The sequence below is a fragment of the Oryzias latipes genome, chromosome 5 (genome assembly GCF_002234675.1).
Source record: "Oryzias latipes chromosome 5, ASM223467v1".
Classification (NCBI taxonomy): Eukaryota; Metazoa; Chordata; class Actinopteri; order Beloniformes; family Adrianichthyidae; genus Oryzias; species Oryzias latipes.
The window spans coordinates 24554212-24574929 of NC_019863.2; the positions used below are offsets into that span (position 1 = coordinate 24554212).

Genomic DNA, 20718 nt, shown 5'->3' on the forward strand with positions numbered 1-20718 from the left:
TTAGGGACACACCCATCAGTGATTTCTTTTTGGTTTTGACCGCATAAGACACAGAAGCATTCACACCATTCATTTGACTTTGGAGAGAAAATGCCGTTTTTATGGCTGCTGTCATGAGATCTGTTTTTAATGTGGTAATCTTGTAAAGCTGCTGTCCTGGAGCTGTTGTTTTCTGTTTGGAGCGGTTTGCCTGATTGTATAAGTCTCCCTGTTGATCAGATTCCTATCAGTAAGTGACCCTGTCTTGTCAGCATCGTGATGTTAACAGCTTGGAAAAACAAGCGGGAGGAAAAAAAAAATGTTGCATAAAGGGGAGGAAGAAAACAACTTAATACTTTAAGTGATCTGCTTCCCTCCGGACTCGTCAGGTGATTCTCCAGATTTGCACTCAATAGGTTGCCCTGTTTGCCATCATCAAAGATCTTCCACACAGATAAGATATTGTGGTGCCGGCTGCAGCACTTGCTTGCTGTTTCACTGTTAGCATCTTTGCTGAAAAACTCAACTGAGCTCAACTGAAATTGGGAAACTGTTTTATGTAACAGTTTCAGCCTAGAATCTCCACATGCTATAACTCCTGTTTGCGTCAACCAACCCTTTGCACTTTCTGACTCTTTCCTCTCACAGCAGTCGCTCTCTTCGTGCCACTCTGGCAGCCAAAAGTAGGGCAGGGTTTTCCTTTCTCTGTGTTTGTGCCTGTCCACTGCTCGCCTTCTGCGGGCTGATGTAACAGGGTTAGAGCTGAGGCACTGTGTGCCCTGACTGTAACCACTCAGCTGATTACAGGTCTTACGTAAGGACAGATTGTTGTGAGGGGAATGGGACGGGAGCATATGAGCCTGTTGCAGATAAACAACTGCCCCGTGCTTCCAGTGTGTTCCTAAAAGATGGCAAATGTTCAGATGCAATGTTTATAACGTACTCTTTTTCATCTTAAATGTGCTGCAGCAAAACCTTTTTGAAATCTGTGCATGTTCAGCGCGTGGCTTCAGAAAGATTGTGTCCCAATTAGGAAGTGTAGTTGTGAGGCTGCATAGGTGTGTGTGTGTTCACACTTTGTCTGCAAGCTAATCCCAGATCCTTTCTGTGTGCTTGTTGCTGCTCATGCCTTTGGAAAGTGCTCAGCATTGTCCTCACGATGCCAGAAACGTGTTGGGAGTCAGCGGTCGGAGAACACAAAAGAACCAGCTGACTGCAGAGAAGTCAGAGGATGTTTTTCCCCAAACGAGGGGTGTTCTGTTGGTTCTTCAAACTGAACCTCTGGCCCACAGTAATCCATCAAAGACTGAGAGGAAGATAAGCCAAAAGACACAAAAAGGGCTCGCATTAATTAATTATTTACTATCTGCTTCACCAGGTGTGTTCAGTCACTCCAAACATGGAATTAATTACCTGCTGCAAGCAGGGATTGTTAAAAAAAAAAGAAAAAAAGGTAGTTCTTTAGGAATGGAGTCAAAATAATATGATAAGACATTCGTTTAAGTACAAATTTTAAACCCAACTATCGAATTTCTTTGTTAGTTAATTAAAAAGAGCATCTCTTCTTCTCCAGCGATCTTTCTATCAGCGTTTAACGACGGACAACAAATCAGAGAAATTCTTTAAGGTGTTTAATGAGCGAATGAAGCTGGCCCAGCAGGAGATCAAAGCCACCGTGACGGTCAACACCAGTGACCTGGGCAGCAAGAAGAAGGACGAGGAACCACCAGACAAAGGCACGCCACCACAGAAGAAAGGTCAGCCGCTCACATCACCAACATAAAATACTGACGTGAGCCATATGCAAGGCCATTTTAGACTTCTGTTTTTTTGTTTTTTTTACTATCAGGTTTACTTCAACACTAATGTTCAACCAACTCTGTAATTCACAACACTGCAGTGAAAGCGAAAAAGACAGAATCTGGCATGTTTTTTTCTAAACAAATACAAATACAAGGGAAAATAGCTGTGTAAACCTGCACGTCTTTGACAAAAAGTATTTGCCCCCCGAAACTTAACCTATGGCAACAGCAATTAAGACAAACCTTAGCTGTCTTGGGCGTTACTTATGTCTGTAGAGGAATGCAGTTACACTCCTCTCTCTAGAACTGTTTAATGTCAAACATGTTAAAGGTCTTCCACCATGAACAAATGTAAAACATAATCTCGAGACCACTCCAAATTCACCCACTATCATTGACTGTACCAGTATTTTCTAGTTCTTTGATTGTTTGACTCAAGATTTAACAGGAAACAAACCTTCAAGAAAGTTTGTTGGAAATTCAACTCTGAGTTGTGGACAGGACATACGGTGGAGAGAAACCCCCCTCCCCGTCATCCATAACTCAGCTCCCCCTCTAGCTTACAGCCCCTCACACCCCCTACCTAACATTATCGGTGCAACAACAAAAGGTGAGCTATCCAGTCGTACAGTTTTGAGTTACATGCCAGCTCAGATGAGAAAAAAAGAAGATGTACATAGATCTAGTCGCCTTCAAGTGGATGCATCAGAATGGAGCCAAGCAGGGAACTGGTGGCCCGCCCAGCATATTTCCTACTTAATAGGTTCTTTTTCACCAAGGTTTTTTTGTTTTCTCCTGATTCACAGTGATTTGAAAAAAGAAACACTGAGAAATGTAATTTTAAGTATAGTTTTTCTAATATGTGTCTATCATCAGAAAACCGTCACAAGAACACCAAAAACACATTTTCATCAATGGTAAATGGTAAATGGCGTATACTTATATAGCGCTTTCTACCTTCTTTCGAAGGCCCAAAGCGCTTTACAGTCACAGTCCCATTCACCCAGGCACACACACATTCACACACTGATGGTGGCTCCGCTGCCGAACACTGGCGTCAACCTCCCACCAGAGGCAAGGTGGAGTTCAGTGTCTTGCCCAAGGACACTTTGACACATGGGTGTGCAAGGCAGAGTGGGTCTTTAACAGCCCTTATTGTTGTGTCTGGGGCAAACAGAAATTGAATAAGTTTGTAACAATTGAGTATGGCCGCCATCTTTCAAACTGGCCACCATTTTGGAATTTTCTCACATGCTTCTCTGAAAGAGGGGAGTCTTAAGATCATCCACGGCAAATTTCGTGCTTTTACCACAAATTGCCCAATTTGTCTGGTATATCGACCTAACTAGCTCTGCTATGTCTTCACATGACAACGCAGTGGATTTCTTTTTACATCTTTCAGTATGTTTAACTTTTTAGACAGATGCTGTTAAAGTGATTACAAGTCTTTCTGTGTGGTAGCAGTGGGACCTAAAATGCAGGAGAATCTGACCTGTGGCAAAAAACTAAAGACGTTCAACAAATAAAATTAAACATGACAAAAGACAGGAACTAAGGGAACAAAAGAGGGATAAAACAGATGACCTGAAAACCAGGCTCTCATATCTGCTGATGGCAATTAACACAAATGAAAACAGCTGTTGATTGTTAGCTAGAACCTAGTGTGTCTATGACAGGGTGAAAACTCAAAACATAACATGATTAAAAATGAAATATCACTGAAAAAGCTAATTAAGGTGCACAGTCCTCACAATTTCAATAATCTGGCATAAGTACGTCATTAGAAGCATTATTTAGATTTATAGAAGAAAACAACAAACGTTCATTCATAACTTTACAAAAGGGAAGTAATTTATTTTATAGAGCCAGATGTGCTTGGAGAGCTTTATTCTTTAATATCAACTTGTGTGGTCTTTGTACATTAAAAATATTTGTTTGAGCTTATGAAAACATACAACAAAAAGCTCAGGAAGAGAAATGGGGTTTTAAAAGCATTCAACCCATTTTCTGGAAAACAACATTTGTTTGAAGTGTAATTGCTGTGTTTGGCCTCCTTTTCCTGTGGTTAGTAACAGGTGTGCCGGTGGTTGCCATGGTGACAGAGGAGGTGAAGGAGCAGCTGGTGGAGGCCTCCACCGTCACCAAGAAGGCCTACACAACTTACAGGCGTGAGGCTGAGGCCGAAGAGCATCAAGCTGCCGCTGACGGTTCCCCCATCCCGACAGTTGATAAGAGCCAGGATGAAGGTGAAATGAGTGTCATCATCACCATCATGCAGCCTATTCTCCGCCTGATGCAGCTCCTCTGCGAGAACCACAACAGAGACCTGCAGGTCAGTCATTCCACCAGGCCTCCTGTAATGTCGGCTGATGTTGTTTTCATTGGAGCTTTCCAACCCCTCGGTGATTGCTGACATGCCAACACATCCTGGCATGTGTTTCTAAATTTTAACGATCCCGTTTTTCAGTTTTACAGAAACGAAACCGGGTAGAAAATAGGCACCAGTTGCAGAACTTCCTGATGCTGTTGTTTCAGTGTCTGTTTTGTCTTGATCTAGTTTCACTATGAGGCTGTATATGTCTAAGCTCCAGTAACCCAGACAAAATACTTCCTTTCTGCACTGATTCTGCTTACTTCCCCCAACAGAAGACAGCTTTCATTTAGTGAAAGGTGGCCTGTCTCCATCCTAAACCTGATTCAAAACGTTTGTGTACCGGTAGCCCTGCAGCACAAATGCTCACATCATTGACATGTTTGCCTTCCTTCCAAATTTACTTGAATGACAAACATGTTTTTGCTGTAACATTTCGTGAACTTATCAAAATTAAAATGTTTTGAAGGGCCTTACCTTGAGCTTCTGATACCAGCTGGACTTCTTTCAGTCACATGGATGAAGTGCAAGATCATGTCATGAGCTCTTGTAAAGGAGGATGCCTTTTTCCATTGTCATTCCTCAGAACTTTTTACGCTATCAGAACAACAAGAACAACTATAATCTGGTGTGTGAGACTCTTCAGTTCCTGGACTGTATCTGTGGCAGCACCACAGGAGGACTGGGGCTTCTGGGACTCTACATCAATGAGAAGAACGTTGGACTCATCAACCAAACGGTGGAGAGCCTCACAGAGTACTGCCAAGGCCCCTGTCATGAGAACCAGGTGACGTATGCACATAACACCAGAAAGTTCCAGTTGACCGTGTTCATTGGGATGTTTTTCTTTTGGGCGAAGATCAAAATGCAAATAATTAACTTCTCCAACAGCGCAGGTGGTTTTGTTTGGACTGCAGAAACTGCGCAGTTACACATCATTCTCTTGGAGCGCAGAGCAAGTCAGCTCTTGGCTGTGTCTCTGTTTGTTCTTAAGCGTGGACAAACATTGCTTGGTCGTCTCACATGATCACAGCATCCTCTGTTCCTGCTTCCTCGCCACCATTTATTGGCAAGTGTGAAACTGGCGTGACTAAACAAGCAACTGGCTAAAACAGTCTATGAAGCAACTGAAACTCAGAGCCTGAAGGGGGTGCCCAGATTAAACTCAGCTCTTTGTATGTATGCACTGAGAGCAAAGAGGTATTCTTTGTCCACAGAGGCATTCAGGATGTATTCAGGATGTTTTAGCTCTGGTCTGAAACACTCCATTAGCCTGATATGTTTCAGTCCCTGTGGGGCTGCTGGCTCATCTTGTTAGGCGTGACCCTGCTTCACATCATGTGATTGGTTTTGGTCACGAGTCAAGGTGTGATCGGCTTAGATTTGATGACTGACTACTTTTGACCAAAAAATGTTTAATTAGAGAATAAGGGAAACTCGTGAAACCCGTGAAAGGTGCTTTCAGATGTTTTTACTGATGGATGGAGCTTGAATTTGTTTTCAGAGAACATCATAGTGACGCGGATCAAATTTCTGACATCTCATTATAACAGAAGTTTGACTCTCTTCCCTTTTTGTAAATTCCTTTTAAAGTTCTTTTGTTTATCCTTCTTTGTCACTGAACCCACTGTTTTTGTAGCCCTGTCATTCTTGTGTTTGTAAGTGTTCCTAATCCTGGTGTCTTTTGAAGCCTCATTTAACCTTTTTCTCAAAAGGTCCTGCATTTGCTAAGCCTCTGTTGCATTCTATTCACATGACACCAATTCAGGGGAGCACAGAAAGAACATGTTACATTGAGTACTTTTACCCACAATAATGTGCCTGGAGTTATCTGTCATATCACATAGTTGTTTAGGATTTCGCTCACCTTCCGGCTAACAGAGAAAAAAATGAGAATGGTTTAGGGCACGAAAGGAAAATGAGAATCCATCTGCAAACATTGTGAGAAATTTTTGGAGCCAAGGGAAGAAAGGGCTTCACAGTACTTCCAGACATGGAATTTGATATCAGTCATAGTGAAAAGGTGGATGATACTTTATCCAAATGATGTGCACCGCATAAAATTAAGTTGAGGAGTTTTCTCCAAATAGAATATGCTCAATACTTAGAGAATTTCTCCAAAATCCAGGAGCTTGTTTACAGATTCTCAAGATATATCTGGAATTGTCTTATAGGACAAACCCAGAGCTTAGTTATCCTGGAGTCAAACATGTTCGTCAAACTGCTGAACCATGGTGTAAACTGGGTTACGCAGCAACAAACCTATATCACTTGGGTAAAGCATTACAGCAGCAGATGAGAACTTCAGAGAGCGGAGCGAAAACCACTGCCCACAAACCTAAACAAAGTGGCGCAAAGTTGTAATGAACGCGAGATACTGATCGGATCATGCAGAAATTAATAGAATTTACCTCATAGAGGTTTTATAAGACATTCAGCAACAGGATGTGCGTAGTCTGACCCACTTATGTACTTCCAATAATCTTTGTTTAATGTCGACATGGTATATTATGCAATGTGTTGCTCATCGTCAGTCTATACCTGATTTAACCTAATTCAAAGAGTCTTTGGCAATCAGGTGTATTTTGTAACTGCTGGAAACAACAAACCTCAGAGTAAAAAAGTCATTTTTAATTTTCAGATTCCAACAGAAATAATTAAAGATGGCAATGAAGAGTTTCATGGCTTTTAGAACAATTTCAATTAATTCTCTTCATTTCTGCCCATTTGACCTCTGAGATGTGTTTCAACTTGATTATATCTAAATCTTAATTAACACCAACCCGCTTAATAAGCCATGTTTTGAATTTACATGGACTTTTTCTGTACATTTGAATGTAACATTATTTGCCTTCTTGTGTTTCTTAGAACTGCATTGCCACACATGAATGCAATGGCATTGACATCATCATTGCTCTCATCCTCAATGACATCAACCCCCTTGGTAAAAAGAGAATGGATCTTGTGCTGGAGCTCAAAGTAAGTGTTATGTGTCCATGTTCTGTTAGTCTTCATAACATGTGGTTTAATGGTGTTTATGACCAAAATTAAGCTAGTTTTACTGTGGAGCTCAGGAGCTCATCATAAAGATTCAAACTGATCAAATTATAGAAATTACTAACTTAGTCTTAATTAAAGAAATTAGAAGATGAAATCTAACCAAATCTCAGTTCAACAGAATAAATCCAAGAGTAAAGTGAGGTTAAAAATACAACAAATACAGATAGATGTACTGTATAATGAAAACAAGCATCATTTTTTCATAGAACAATGCCTCCAAGCTTCTTCTTGCCATCATGGAGAGTCGTCACGACAGCGAGAATGCTGAGAGGATACTGTACAACATGAGGCCTAAAGAGCTGGTTCGTCTGATGTCCTTAGCATCCTCACATGGTGTTAGGTGAATGAATTTGTGACGGTCTGCACGTTTCTTCAGGTGGAGGTGATCAAAAAGGCTTACATGCAGGGCGAGATCGAGGTGGAGGAGCCACAGGAGGGCGAGGATGGAGAGGAGGAGCATTCTGCTTCTCCTCGCAACGTTGGTCATAATATCTACATCTTGGCTCATCAGGTGAGCTTGGAGAGAAAGCACTTTGATTGACAGGTCCTGCTGCATAGACCAAAACATCTTAACTGTTACTTTTACTATTTTAAGTCTTGTCTGATTTAATGAGACTAATGAGGAACAGATGACCATGAAGATCTGGAAGAAGTAAGATTAGGTTTCACTCTAGATATTGACGCCTCACTGGTGAATGTATGCTATTCAGATTTGAATGCAGAGCTTGCAATGTACATAGAATCTCTGTAAAGCTTGAGATGTCGTAGTCATTTCTGTTTCTGGTTGGTTTGTTTGCAGTTAGCTCGACACAACAAGGAACTACAGGCTATGTTGAAGCCAGGAGGGACGTATGGAGAGGGTGATGAAGCTTTGGAGTTTTACGCCAAACACACAGCTCAGATTGAGGTCAGATGTTTATTTTGACTTGTATGTTAAAGCCCTGATCCCACCAAACACTAAAACAGAGCCAAAAAATCATCTTGTTCCAAACTAGGTTATTTAAATTGGTCAAAGTATACCTATTGACCGTAGCACATAATCACAATTACAGTGGTCTTTAAGTTTTTACGATCATTGTAGATGTTTTAGGGCTGTAAAACCCCTCACTACACACTTTGCACACTTATTTCAGACAAATGTAAATATTTTTTTTCTTTTTTTTAACTAAAAGTTCAAACAAGATATGTACAGACGACATCAAATCTTTCCTGCTGCCTATGAGCTGGTTTGACCTGGACTTTTGTTTCTAGATTTTGATCTTGCGGTTTTTCTTCTTGTTCTTTTTGTCTTTTTTATTTTGTCTATGTTGTTTTTTTACTATTTTACTTGGTACATTCATTTATGGTATACAATTTTTTGTATTCAAATTATTAAAATAGCTCTTTCTTTTTCTTTTTTCTTTTTTTTGTATTCTATATTATTTTGTCTTTCTCATATTTTTTTGGATTTTTTAATTCATAATATTTTAGTTTTTTAATCTTCTGTTCTAAGTTTTATACTGTCTCTGGAAAGGTTCTAAAAATGTTTTTTTTTTCTTAGCATCCAATCCATCAAGCTTAAGATCATTGTTGAATCCACATCTGTTTGGTTTTAATACCTGCACAGCTTTGTCTTAACCAGCTGTCTTAGCCATCGTTTTACATTGGATTTAATTTCAGTCTTTTGTAGTTCCTATTAATTTTGCGTAATACAACTACAGATTGCCAGTCTTTCTGGAAGCTCCTGTTATCTGATGTATGTTGTTTTCTTTTAATCGTAGTTCTTTATAGTAAGAACACCACATTCTATTCACTAATTCTTGGATTAAAAAAATCAGACATCAATCAGCCTTAGGTGTAGATGATCACTTAAAAATGTTCATCTTCTGCACCATAAACATAGCAGTTGTTTCACAGCATTGAGGGTAATGGTCCAGTGGCAGAAGATTTTCCTCAAGGCTGAAAGTTTGTGGGATTAAATCTACAGTCGGGTTGTACCACTGCGTTCCTGCATTACATTTGTGGATTGGAGGGTTAAACTACCTCAGTGGTTTTCTGAATGCAAGAACTGCAGCTCACCGCTCCCTGAGGGGACGGGGCCAAATTTAACTAAACTCTATTGTTTGGACCAATAGTGGGACTTTAATTTGAATAAAAGTCTGTCCTTCTCTCATATCCTCTTGTCATGATCTTGTTAAATTTAGCCTCACGGATACAGCTGCTATTGCTAGAATGCATAAGAAGCTTTTTCACAGAGGAAGAAATCTGTTATTGAGGTGACTGCTTAGCAGTGTAGAAATTCTATTGTTGTGTTGGATTGTTATCATTTTTCACATCCCTTTTTGTCCAAAAATATTGCGACCCACACCTTTAGCATATTTGCATGTATTCCTGTGTTTAAACAAGAAACAAGAAAGAATGCAGATTGTTCACAACCTCATGAAGTTGTTTGTTTAGTTTTCTTCAACAAGTCTGTTACTGGTGCACGTAGGACTCTGTCCCATTTACCCACACCATTATAGGCAATGGGTGAAACTTTGTCTAATGAAACAATAACGGAGTATGTTGTGGTTTTTCCTGTCGTGACGGTGCTCAGATCGTACGACTCGATCGCACCATGGAGCAGATCGTCTTTCCCGTGCCCAACATCTGCGAGTTCCTCACCCAAGAATCCAAGCTGCGGGTCTACTACACCACCGAGCGAGATGAGCAAGGCAGCAAGATCAATGACTTCTTCCTGCGCTCTGAGGACCTTTTCAATGAGATGAATTGGCAGAAGAAGCTGCGCGGTACTCAAGAGGCTACCGGTAACACAAATACTGTTCCCTGTGCGTTCTTTTTCTCTTCTCTTTTTGTAGTTTTTTGTCTTGTTTAGAGTTGTTCCTCAGACATCCCTCCAGGTTCCATGCACCTTTGGTTTTGTCATGCATTAGAACCAATAATGATCTTGCTATCATAGTGATTATTGTCTGGTACTTTTTTTTAAACTTATGACTTAGCAACCCTTCCCAAAGTATTCCTCTCACTCTCTACTTGCTGGTCTGAACTCTTATACTCTAAAGGATGTGAAGGTCTAAACTTGTTTCTATAAAACCCAAAGCCAAATATTTGGTGTTTAGATCTTAAATTGTAGGTTGTACCTTCATGTCACTTGGTTGGGACTGGTGGCAACAAACTCACAAAGATACCTCCAAAAAATATTTTCTCACACAAGTTTTAAGTCTTGCTGTTGTGCTTTTTAATGAGAGTTATTCTCTTGATAGTGAACAAGTCTTTGTGGTTTTCTGAATCATGTATTATTTTTGTCTCCAATTGTTCTTAGTGTTGTTTTAAACAGTCAGAAAAAATATAAGAAGCCATGAGGGTCTGAGACTGAATTTTTGTTTTTTGGTTTCGGCAATCTTTTGTAACCTTTAACACCAATGTTGAGTTTGAAAAAAATGGTGGCTTACATTTACTTCCAATAACCTGCCAATCTCATTGGCAAAACATACCTGATCCAGGTAAGTGGTAGCAAGTTGGGCCAAGTTTCTGAAAAAACAGCAGAATGCCGGCCATCAAGGCCTGGAGTCTGACACTCCTGGTGACGGGGGCTAAATAACCTGACCACATCTGCTGTTATGTTTGCCATCCCAGAGTCTGAAATCTTCAGTTCTTGAGGTTGTATTGTATCGATCTGGGTTGTAGAGGCATCGTCGATGATTTCTTGAATATTTCCTGCCATTCTCAATGGTCATGGACTTCTTTCTGTGAGTCGGAGAGAAAGACAATCCTGTCCATTCCTTGAGATTGTCTTTCCACCTCTTCTTCTGCATTCCTCTTGGTACTGTGCTTTGCAAGATGGTTTTCGTAATGCCATTTGATCTTGTCATGTGTGCATACCAGGTTGTACAGGTCTTGGAGTTGTACAGGAAAATAATGTATATAGCATGTTGACTTCATAGGTCAAAGGAAATCAAATTTTAATGGAGTTTTCATATATGTTTAAGAGGTCAGATTTGGGAAGGAGAGGGGAAACTGGAAATGTAGTGGAAGATTGTACAATATGAAACCAAAATGTCTTATTTCCATAATCATATAAAAGTTCTTTTTTTTTTTGCTCTGGGGCTGGATCACAAACTGTACATGCTCCTTTTTAAACCTGGAGGGATGACAGAGGGAGCCTCATGTAAACCATTTATAAGTGTATTTTACCTCTAAAAAGTATCAGTGTTTAAGTGTCTAACAACAATGATTACAGAACGTTAAGTTAAAAGATGATGTAAGGGTTGGAGAATTTGTGACATACAGAAAGTGCAATTTTTCACCCGGGAGAGAATGATGTCAGTCATGTGAGGGTGACAAAGTAGATGATTACTAAAGCCAAGGCTCATTCACAAACACTGTGTTTACTTTGGAGTTTACAGGTACCTTTTGTTACGCATCAAGAAGAGAGTCAGGTTCCACTCTTTTCATCTTAAGTATAAATATTTCCTGCTAAGCATAACTCTAAGACATCACCTGAGTAATTAGATTTCTCTAAACCAGCATTTTAACTTGATTTACAGGTTAGCCTACTTTGACTGTCTTGCATTATTAGTCATCTTTTCCCTAAAATGTTCTGAAGGTTTGCAAGGAAATCAAAGCAGGCAACCAGTTTAACTTTATGGTAACACAAAATAAGCTATCACTATATGTCCTGAAGGATGTAAAACACAAATTTGGTCTTTCAGGTCTTGGCCTGTCCTCGTTGACCCTTAAACTCTTCTTTGACAGCTTTCCTAATGCATTTTTGACAAGCGTGTCATGAGTTGTCCGTGCAAAAGCCTGAAGGGATGTTGTTTGTATGCGTTGCCCAGAAAACCTCCCGTTTCATAAATAGATGAATCAACACAGCAGAAGAGTGTAATGTTGTGCTGGTGCTCACCACTTGACGTCAACATTGTGACTTTTTTTTTGTAAAAAGTCCCCACCCGCAGTTCCTCTTTTCTGATGAACAGGGTTTAAATTAGACTCAACCACGGAACTGATCCCCTGACCTTAGTTTGTGCAAGATGCGTGTCAATGGATTTCGTTTTTACTGTTTAAAAAACACGTGCATTTTACTCTTTTTAAAAAGCTGGAAGTTCAAAACTCTCTGTCCGATTTTTATGGATCTTATGCTTGAAGTTGCTATTTAAGCCTAACCAGGAGATTTGTTGTTATTGTTTTACAAATAAAGATTAACCTGTTCAGATTTCTTTTGGTGATGTGTTTCATCCCAACACAAATCTCACAAAATCCAAAATATTTTTCTCCCACATGACTGGCATAAAGACAAAAAACAACTTCATAGCACATCTTAACTTAACTTGTGGTTTTAAATTTTTGTCATAAAATGAAACTTGCGTTACTCATATTGTATTTCATGAGTTGTTCAGTTTTCTGATGATTGGATATTGCTGAGTTTCACAACAGTTTTGTTAATTGCCTTAACTACTTTGTTCTCCAGCCCAGCCCATCTTGTACTGGTGTTCCAGAAACATGTCCTTCTGGAGCAGCATCTCCTTCAACCTGGCAGTGCTTATGAACATCCTTGTGGCCTTCTTCTACCCACTGGAGGGTGTCCGTGGAGGTCAGTCTACATCTGAATACAGTTTTTGTCTTTCTGAACTTTTTGAAGCTTTGGAAAAGCTTTCTTTTTTTCCAAGGCTGACTGAGTGTTTTTAGCCTTTTTGTGGTTAACACAAGAAATGGGCCTCTTACAGCACAGGAAATGGAATTGTAATGCACAAACATTAGCTTCTGAGGTCAGTGGTAGAAGTACAGTAATATGTTTGGGGTTTTTTTCTTATCAAAAGCATAAATACATTTGTGTTCAGTAAGCTGTTTATTTTGACCACTGCAGGAATGTTGTCAATCCTAAAACTGGAGCAAAAACCAAGAAAATAGTAAGTGATCCAGAACCTTCAGAGATAATTCCAAAGAAAGCCGTTAGTACTCTCAGCAGTGCGGATCCATGAGAGATTACACATTGTTGACGCGTTTCGAAGGCTATAAAACCCGTAAAATTGCACTCGTGCCTATTTTCCACTGAAATCAAGAGATATCTATCAGTGTCATTTTTTTCTGTGTTTTCTTACACGCGGTCTATGGACACTTTCACGCTACGATCTTCTAGTCAACTTGGTTCAAACGGGCAGGTGATAAGAACGTTTTCACATCCTTGTTTGGTTTGCTTTCAAGAGCAAACAGACTAAAGGAGATTAGATCACCTCCAAAAATGAAGTGTTTACACCTAAAATGAGTGACTGAAATGAGCTTTGTTCCCTGTCTGGTGACCCTGGTGCAGTTCAGCAGCAGTGCGATTATTGGACAATCCAGATCTACCCTATATTAAAGACACTCCGTGACCTAAGCGCTATGCATTTGAGTAGACAATGAAAGCGCCCACAGCACACATCTGTTAAAGTTGGCATGTTGTTAGAATGGAGTTTCCCGGTAGGTTGGTCTGCTTAGTTAAGATAACCAAGTTCAGATCAGATAAATAAGGTAAAGGCATCTTCAAGCTGAAGCATGACATCAGTCTTATTAAAAAATAACTGAAAGCAGAGCTCTATGACAGGTTACCGGTAACCTCTCAGTTCATATTAGGGGATTTAGGATAGGATCAATTTGAGTTTTAAATGTCATAACCAGTCATATGTCTTCAACAAGTACAGTAAACCCTTGTTTTTCGCAGGGGTTACGTTCCAAAAAGACCCCGTGATAGGCAAAATCCGTGAAGTAGAAACCTTTATTTTTTTAAACTATTATTATACAATTAAATACTGTATTATACATTGAAAAGAAAGAACAAACCAATTTACAGGCTCAACCATTTGTTTCACAAATAAAAGTACTTTAGAAACCTTGTTTTCAACAAATAACTCTGTACTGTACTGCCAAATAATAATTTTAATGAATGTGAACAGAAGGCTTCAAATCGCGGAGATTAGCCCCGCCCACCGCGACCCGAGTATTGGATTAAACGGGAGAAAATTTAAAATGAATATGAAAAAAATACAAAGTACAGTGGGACAAATAGTGACTCAGGTGTATTTCACTGCTCTACAGACTGAGCCGCTGCATCCTGACTCCGCTCTGCAGTGTTTTCTTCTTTTGAAGCCCGCGGTGCAGCTGCGTTTGTTCGGGAGAAGAGCATAGTGATAGGCAGTTGTTGTCGCTCTTTTTTCTGCTTTGCAAAAAGATCCTTATACACCGACATGCCACCATCAAGAGAATTTGCACGTAGTAATGAAAATTTGGCAAGCTGATCTACGTACGTGCACATATTAAACTGCAAGGTTATTGACGCACAGGTAGAGAAGAAGCGGAGTGACTTTTTAGCCAATCAGAATGCAGAACACAATGCACGATGCAAATCCGTGAAGTAGCGAAACCGTGAAAAGCAAACCGCGTTATAGCAAGGGATCACTGTAATGCGTTCATCTTCTGTTTCAGACTTAAGGCAAACAGGTTTGGGGAGTTATGAAGCGTTAAGCTCCGCAGACTTTAAACCTTTCTCGTTTTATAGGACATAGTTTCTGCAGAGCAGCAGTAGTTCATTAAAAATTTGCCTGAGTTGTCGTGGGCGGGGTCATTGGTGCAGAGTAACTCCACCCCCCTTTCCTTTGCCTGTTACTGGGAGCTCTCTGTTTACATGCTCTCCTGCTAGCTTACAGCCCCTCTCACCCCCATTCCAACATTACCAGTGCAAAAACATGGTGAGCAATATTGGAGCTATCCAGTCGTACAGTTGTGATGCCAGCTTGGATGAGAAAAACAAAAATGTATTATGGATCTAGCCATCTACAAGTGGATGCATCAGAATATATCATATATAACAAATACAATCTTGTTTAATTGCATTTTTTTTGTCTTCTCCTGATTCACAACTATTTGAATATAGAAATACTCAGAAATTCAATTTTAAGCTTCATTTTCTTTACATATGTTCATCATCAGGAAAATGCCACAAGAACATGTTAAAAACACCAAAAACACCATTTTCCTCAGAGATGGTCTTTAAAGTTCAGTTGGTGAAGATCTGCCAAACCACGGTTGTTAGTAATGGATGATGTTGACAGGAAAGATCAATGATTTTCTCAAATGTGATGCTAAATTACTCAGTTGCAGCAGACTTTGATCTGCCTCCAACAGCCCACCCGGAGAGCTTACATTTCATGAGGCTTGATGTGTTTTGGGTAGATTAAAAGGTTGCATTGTGAGATGTCCTTGGAGGAACCCTCTCAGGTGAGTTTCAGAGCGATATCGGCTCCCGTGCCTGTGGTTTAGAAAGTTTCACCTTTGTGGCAGAGCTGTGAGAGGAAAAAAACATAGCTGCAGACTTGGATCTTGACCCGTCGTGCCCTAAACAAGACTAAAAAACAATGTTCTCTAATGTCTGTTTTGACCTGTTAAAAAAGAATAGGCTTCATATCCGGACTTGTCCTTAAAGTTTAAAGTCTCTGTCTCACACTGTATACACTCTCTTTTGTCTTCCTCACCATAGGTATCGTTTCTGGTAATTAGGTGTGTTTGTTTGCTTGTGTGCACATGCAAGCTGTGTTGTGTGAAGGCTTCATCAAGCCTGAATCTTTAACAGGAAATGTGGTACATTAAAATGCTTCAGCAGTGACTATGCAGCGTGAAAGTGACACTCAGAGCGGCTGATAAGAGAACGCGCACATCAAAACATTTTGAAGCTGGAATTTTGCATTATGCTCCAAAACCGTCTTTCAAAATTGGTTTTATGTCCTTTAGTTTTGATTTTTTTAAATATATTTAGAATCAGGAAACTGTGATTTTTGCGAGGTTACAAGTTTAATAAACCTTTTTATATTTGCCCGTGTTCCCTTTTTCACATTAACCTCTGCTCACTCAGGTTTGATCATTTTATTGTATAAATTTGCATTGTAAAAAAGGAATTCTGGGTTTTAAGGTTAAGCAGATGACTTCAAAAGCTTAATTTAAGACAAATCGATCTAGTTTTCTTTTGGTTTTGTATTTGTTCCTTCTTTCTTGGCTTTCTGTGAGGGCCATGTTTGTGGGGATGTAAAAAGTCACAGCATTTAAAGGACTCCATTGTTCTAAAGCAAAGAGAAAACACACATTGTTCACATAAACTTTCAATTGTTTTGTCTGGGGTCGAACAGCGAGGTCGCCTTTTGTTTGAACTTCTACGCAGTGGTGCAGAAGAAAGAGAGAAAGAAAGTTGAAATAAAGGAGGTTGTTAGATTAGCTTTATAAACCTTATGTGGTTTCCAGCATCAGAAGTCTTTCAGCAGCTTAGAAGGTCATTTCAGGTCATACTTTTAACCGGAAGATTGGCGACTTTATGAGGCGCCCAACTGCAGTGACCTCCATACAGATGAACACCCTTTTTCAATTGTTTCTAAGCAGACATTGTTACAACATCTTGTAAAATTTTAGTTATGTTGTAGCTTAAACATGCTATGAGTATGAGCTAAATTTCCAGGTTGAATCAGCAGCTGCAGCACAATAAAACCCCCTTAGTCGTGGTGTGGCCCTGTCATAGATGGTTTCTTGGAGGTGGTTATGTTTAAAGAGAAACATGTCTTTCCAAAAGCTCACGCTGCTGTTTTTCTGCAGGCTAACATCTAAATATGAGGAAAATGGGAAATACTTGCGCTCTGCAGTCACAGTTGCCAAAAACCGCTGAAAAACACTGGTGCCAACCTTCCATCAGAGGCAAGGTGGGGTTCAGTGTCTACACTTCGACATATGGGTGGGCAAGGTGGGAATCAAATTTGCAAACTTCTGATCAGAGGTCCCCCGTCCTACCGTAATGAAGAGAGAATCTCATCTGTGTGTCAGCATAGTCTCATAATATAACACAAAAATACACAGCGTAAACACAAATGCTTTTGCATGATATCTTAAGAATTATGGGGAAGAAACAGCATGTCCTGATAGGTAAACACAGGTTTTGTGTGTTTGTGATGGCTGCCGATACATTTTTCTGGAGTTCTGAAGATTTTTGTTCCTTTTCTTTACAGACTTAAACAAACAGTGGAGGGCCTTTCCAAATAAAATAAAAATAAACAACAAATTGATAATTCTTTTATTATTCAGAGGTGGACGGATTTATTTCTAGAGTGCAGAATTCAGTTGCCTGGGTGCTAAATCAGCAAAGCAGCCCCAGATCATCACAATCCCACCACCATGCTTGAGTGTTATCATGTTGTGGAGTTTTTTTGTTTTTCTGTGGAGGTTGGGTGCCTTGTTACATTGACTACAGATGTAACAGGATGCATACATTCAAGAAGGGTCATTTTTTGTCAATCAATCCAAAAACTCTTTGTCCAAAGGTTTGGGCATTGACCAGATTTCTTTTGTCAGATGAATTTTGGTTCTTTTTGCTGAGCCGTGGTCTTTCTCCAACTCTCCCATAGATCCGTTTTTGTCCAAAAGTTTCCTTCTGACTGTTGAATCATGAGCACTGATATCAACTGAGCCAACTTGTTCTGCTTGTTTATGCCATCCCAGATAAGCCCTTTCATTTTTTATACATAAAAAGATAGTGACAAAAAAATTACTTTTGACTTCATTGAAAAAACTAGTTTGGCATTAATACGTTCTTTGTGTAAAGCGTTTAAGTTGATTGATCAAAATGTAGTCATCAGCTAATAAGACAGCCTTTTTTTATTAGTTTTACCAGATTTAGAGGGCACTCATTGATTAGTGTACTTTTTTTTAAATATATGTCATAACTTGTAAGAGAAAATAAATGCAAACGGTTTTTAAAAAAGATTTTTTTACAGGAAAATTTGTTTTTTTCTTTTCGTTGCATTTATTCATTGTAAAATATTGTGTTGATAAATTGCAGGTTGTGGTTTCTTGCATTTTAATAATCAGTTGTTTTCCACTTATGTAAAAAAGGGAAAAAAGTATTGCCCACTAGTCGATTAGCAGAAAACCAATTCTGGCCCCACCATTTTGTCAGGTTTACCGATATTTAAAGATGTGTACTCAGAGACCACAAACTGAACCATTGATCTTAGGGCGGTCTTTAGGGCAGCAGTGGCTCAGGCGTATGAACACGACGTCCAATGATCGAAGGGTCGGCGGTTCGATCCCTGCTCCCCCCAGCCAACTGTCGTTGTGTCCTTGGGCAAGACACTTCACCCTCCTTGCCTCCAGTGTGGCTCCACTGGTGTGTGGATGTGCATGAATGTCCCGGTGATGGTCAGAGGGGCCGTAGGCGCGAACTGGTAGCCACGCCTCTGTCAGTCTGCCCCAGGGCAGCTGTGGCTACAACCATAGCTTACCATCACCAAGTATGAATGAGTGAATGAATAATGGACATAATGTAAGCGCTTTGAGTGACTTGAAAAGCGCAGATAAATCCAATCCATTATTATTATTATCTTATTATATGCAATGAATATTTAGGTGGACAGAATTATTAAACTCTTATTAATAATATACAGTCAGGACCATAAATATTTGGACAGACACATTCCTTCTAATTCAGTTTCTGTACATTTCTACAGTGAATTTGAAATAAAACAACTCAGATGCCATTGAAGTGCCGAATTCAGCTTTTATTCCATATATATATAACTGAAAACAAAATGGTCATTACTAATATTTGGTTGAAAACCCTTTGTTGGCTATGACAGCCTGAAGTCTTGAACTCATGGACATCACCAGATGCTGGGTATCTGCGCAGACAGTCTGTCTCTGAACACCTCAGAATTCACTAGGCTGCTTCTGTCCTGTGTCACGTCATCAATAAACACTAGTGTCCCAGTGCCACTAGCAGCCATGCACTCCCAGACCATCACACTGCCTCCACAGTGTTTTACTGATGATGTAGTGTGCTTTGGATCATGAGCTTCTCCACGCCTTCTCCATACTTTTCTCTTGCCATCATTCTGGTAGAGGTTGATTTTGGTTTCATCTTTCCAAAGAATGTTTTTCCAGAACTGTACTGGCCTTTTTAGAGGCTTTTTAGCAAAGTCCAATCTAGCCTTCCTATTCTTGAGGCTTATGAGTGCTTTGCATCTTGCAGTGTACCCTCTGTATCTACTTTGATGGAGTTTTCTTTTTATGGTATACTTGGATATTGATCCGCCTACCTCCTGGAGAGTATTGTTCACTTGGTTGGCTGTTGTGAACAGGTTCCTCTTCACCATGGAAATGATTCTGTGATCATCCACCACTGTTGTCTTCCGTGGACGTTGAGGTCTTTTTGCGTTGCTGAGTTCACCAGTGCTTTCTTTCTTTCTCAGGATGTACCACACTGTTGATTTTGTCACTCCTAATACCGTAGCAATTCCTCGCATGTTATTTTTCTGTTTTCTCTGCTTAATGATGGCTCCTTTCACCTGCATGGAGAGCTCCTTTGATCGCATGTTGTCTGTTCACAGCAAAATCTTCAAAATGCAAGCACGAGTCCTCTAATCAACTCCAGGCCTTTTATCTGCTTCACTCATAATGACATAACATTGGAATTGCCCACACCTGCCCATGCAATAGCATGGAAGTCAATTGCCCAATTACTTACAAGCCCATGAAATGAAGGGATTGCGTTTAAAAAATGCTTTAGTTTTTCATATTTTTATGCAATCTTTTTGTTCAACCCATGGAATAAAAGCTGAAAGTCTGCACTTCAATGGCATCTGAGTTGTTTTAGTTCAAATTGAATGTGGTAATGTACAGAAACTAAATTAGAAGGAATGTGTCTCTGTCCAAATATTTATGGTCCTGACTGTAGTCGATTCTCAGTGTCAAACATCATCCTATGCTTCAAGACTTCACTTGGCAATGGGTGGGTCTCAATAAACCATGAGGGGAAATGACTGGCCTTTGTTCGAAAGACAAAGGATGACATGACTGACAGGCTTAGATTATACATGTGGTGTCTGAACAGCTTGATAGTGATGAAAGGCCCATGACAGCAGGTAGATCGTGTCAAAGCTACCATGTTCACTGCCAAGTGAACACCCATGCAGCTTTTTAACCAAGCATTATCTGGAAGCATCCCTGATTTATTTGGCTGCAACCAGGTGTATTTTTAGCCAGCAGAGGGTTATGTAACGAGTACCTGTCATATAATCTGTATACAGTGAGACTGCAAGAAGGAGGTGTTTGAAGGGAGGCAATGCGTGGAGGCAGACAATGAGAGCCCTTCAGGCTTCTCAGACAAAACAGAAAATGCCGGATCCTCCTAAAACTTCGTAGGAATGTTTTTACGTTCTAAGTATTTTAAATCTCCTGATATTGCCTTATAGGGCACTATCAAGAGAACGTTGAAGCTGCAAACCCATGAAATGAAATGAAAGCTAAGCTCTTTGTTTCCCTTTTCTAAGATTCAAAAACATATTTATGGATAAATAGTGCAGTAGAAAGTCAAAAATTTGTCATGTGCGGGGGTGGCTTGAGAGCCGGTAGGACCCAGAATGCAGAGGCGGAGGCACACGGTTCAAGGGCAAGGGGTTTAATGTGAACAAACAAAAGGCGCTGCAGAGCAGGATGACAAAAACAAAACAAAACTCACTG

General features: G+C 39.9%; 1 protein-coding gene across 14 annotated transcripts in view; it reads left to right on the top strand.

Moving 5' to 3' along the window:
• Nucleotides 1-20718, top strand: part of LOC101155104 (inositol 1,4,5-trisphosphate receptor type 1) — a 109262-nt gene that overhangs the window by 66222 nt on the left and 22322 nt on the right. For 11 of the 14 annotated variants that reach the window (XM_020703419.2, XM_020703417.2, XM_020703416.2 and 8 more), the window contains 9 exons: nucleotides 1553-1736; nucleotides 3851-4113; nucleotides 4739-4939; nucleotides 7021-7131; nucleotides 7419-7514; nucleotides 7589-7723; nucleotides 8012-8119; nucleotides 9788-10019; nucleotides 12662-12784. In XM_020703419.2, the coding sequence (XP_020559078.1) occupies nucleotides 1553-1736; nucleotides 3851-4113; nucleotides 4739-4939; nucleotides 7021-7131; nucleotides 7419-7514; nucleotides 7589-7723; nucleotides 8012-8119; nucleotides 9788-10019; nucleotides 12662-12784 (1453 nt within the window). The remainder of the gene's footprint in view (nucleotides 1-1552; nucleotides 1737-3850; nucleotides 4114-4738; nucleotides 4940-7020; nucleotides 7132-7418; nucleotides 7515-7588; nucleotides 7724-8011; nucleotides 8120-9787; nucleotides 10020-12661; nucleotides 12785-20718) is intronic. The other 3 variants (XM_020703413.2, XM_020703425.2, XM_020703424.2) reach the window with 1 other exon arrangement.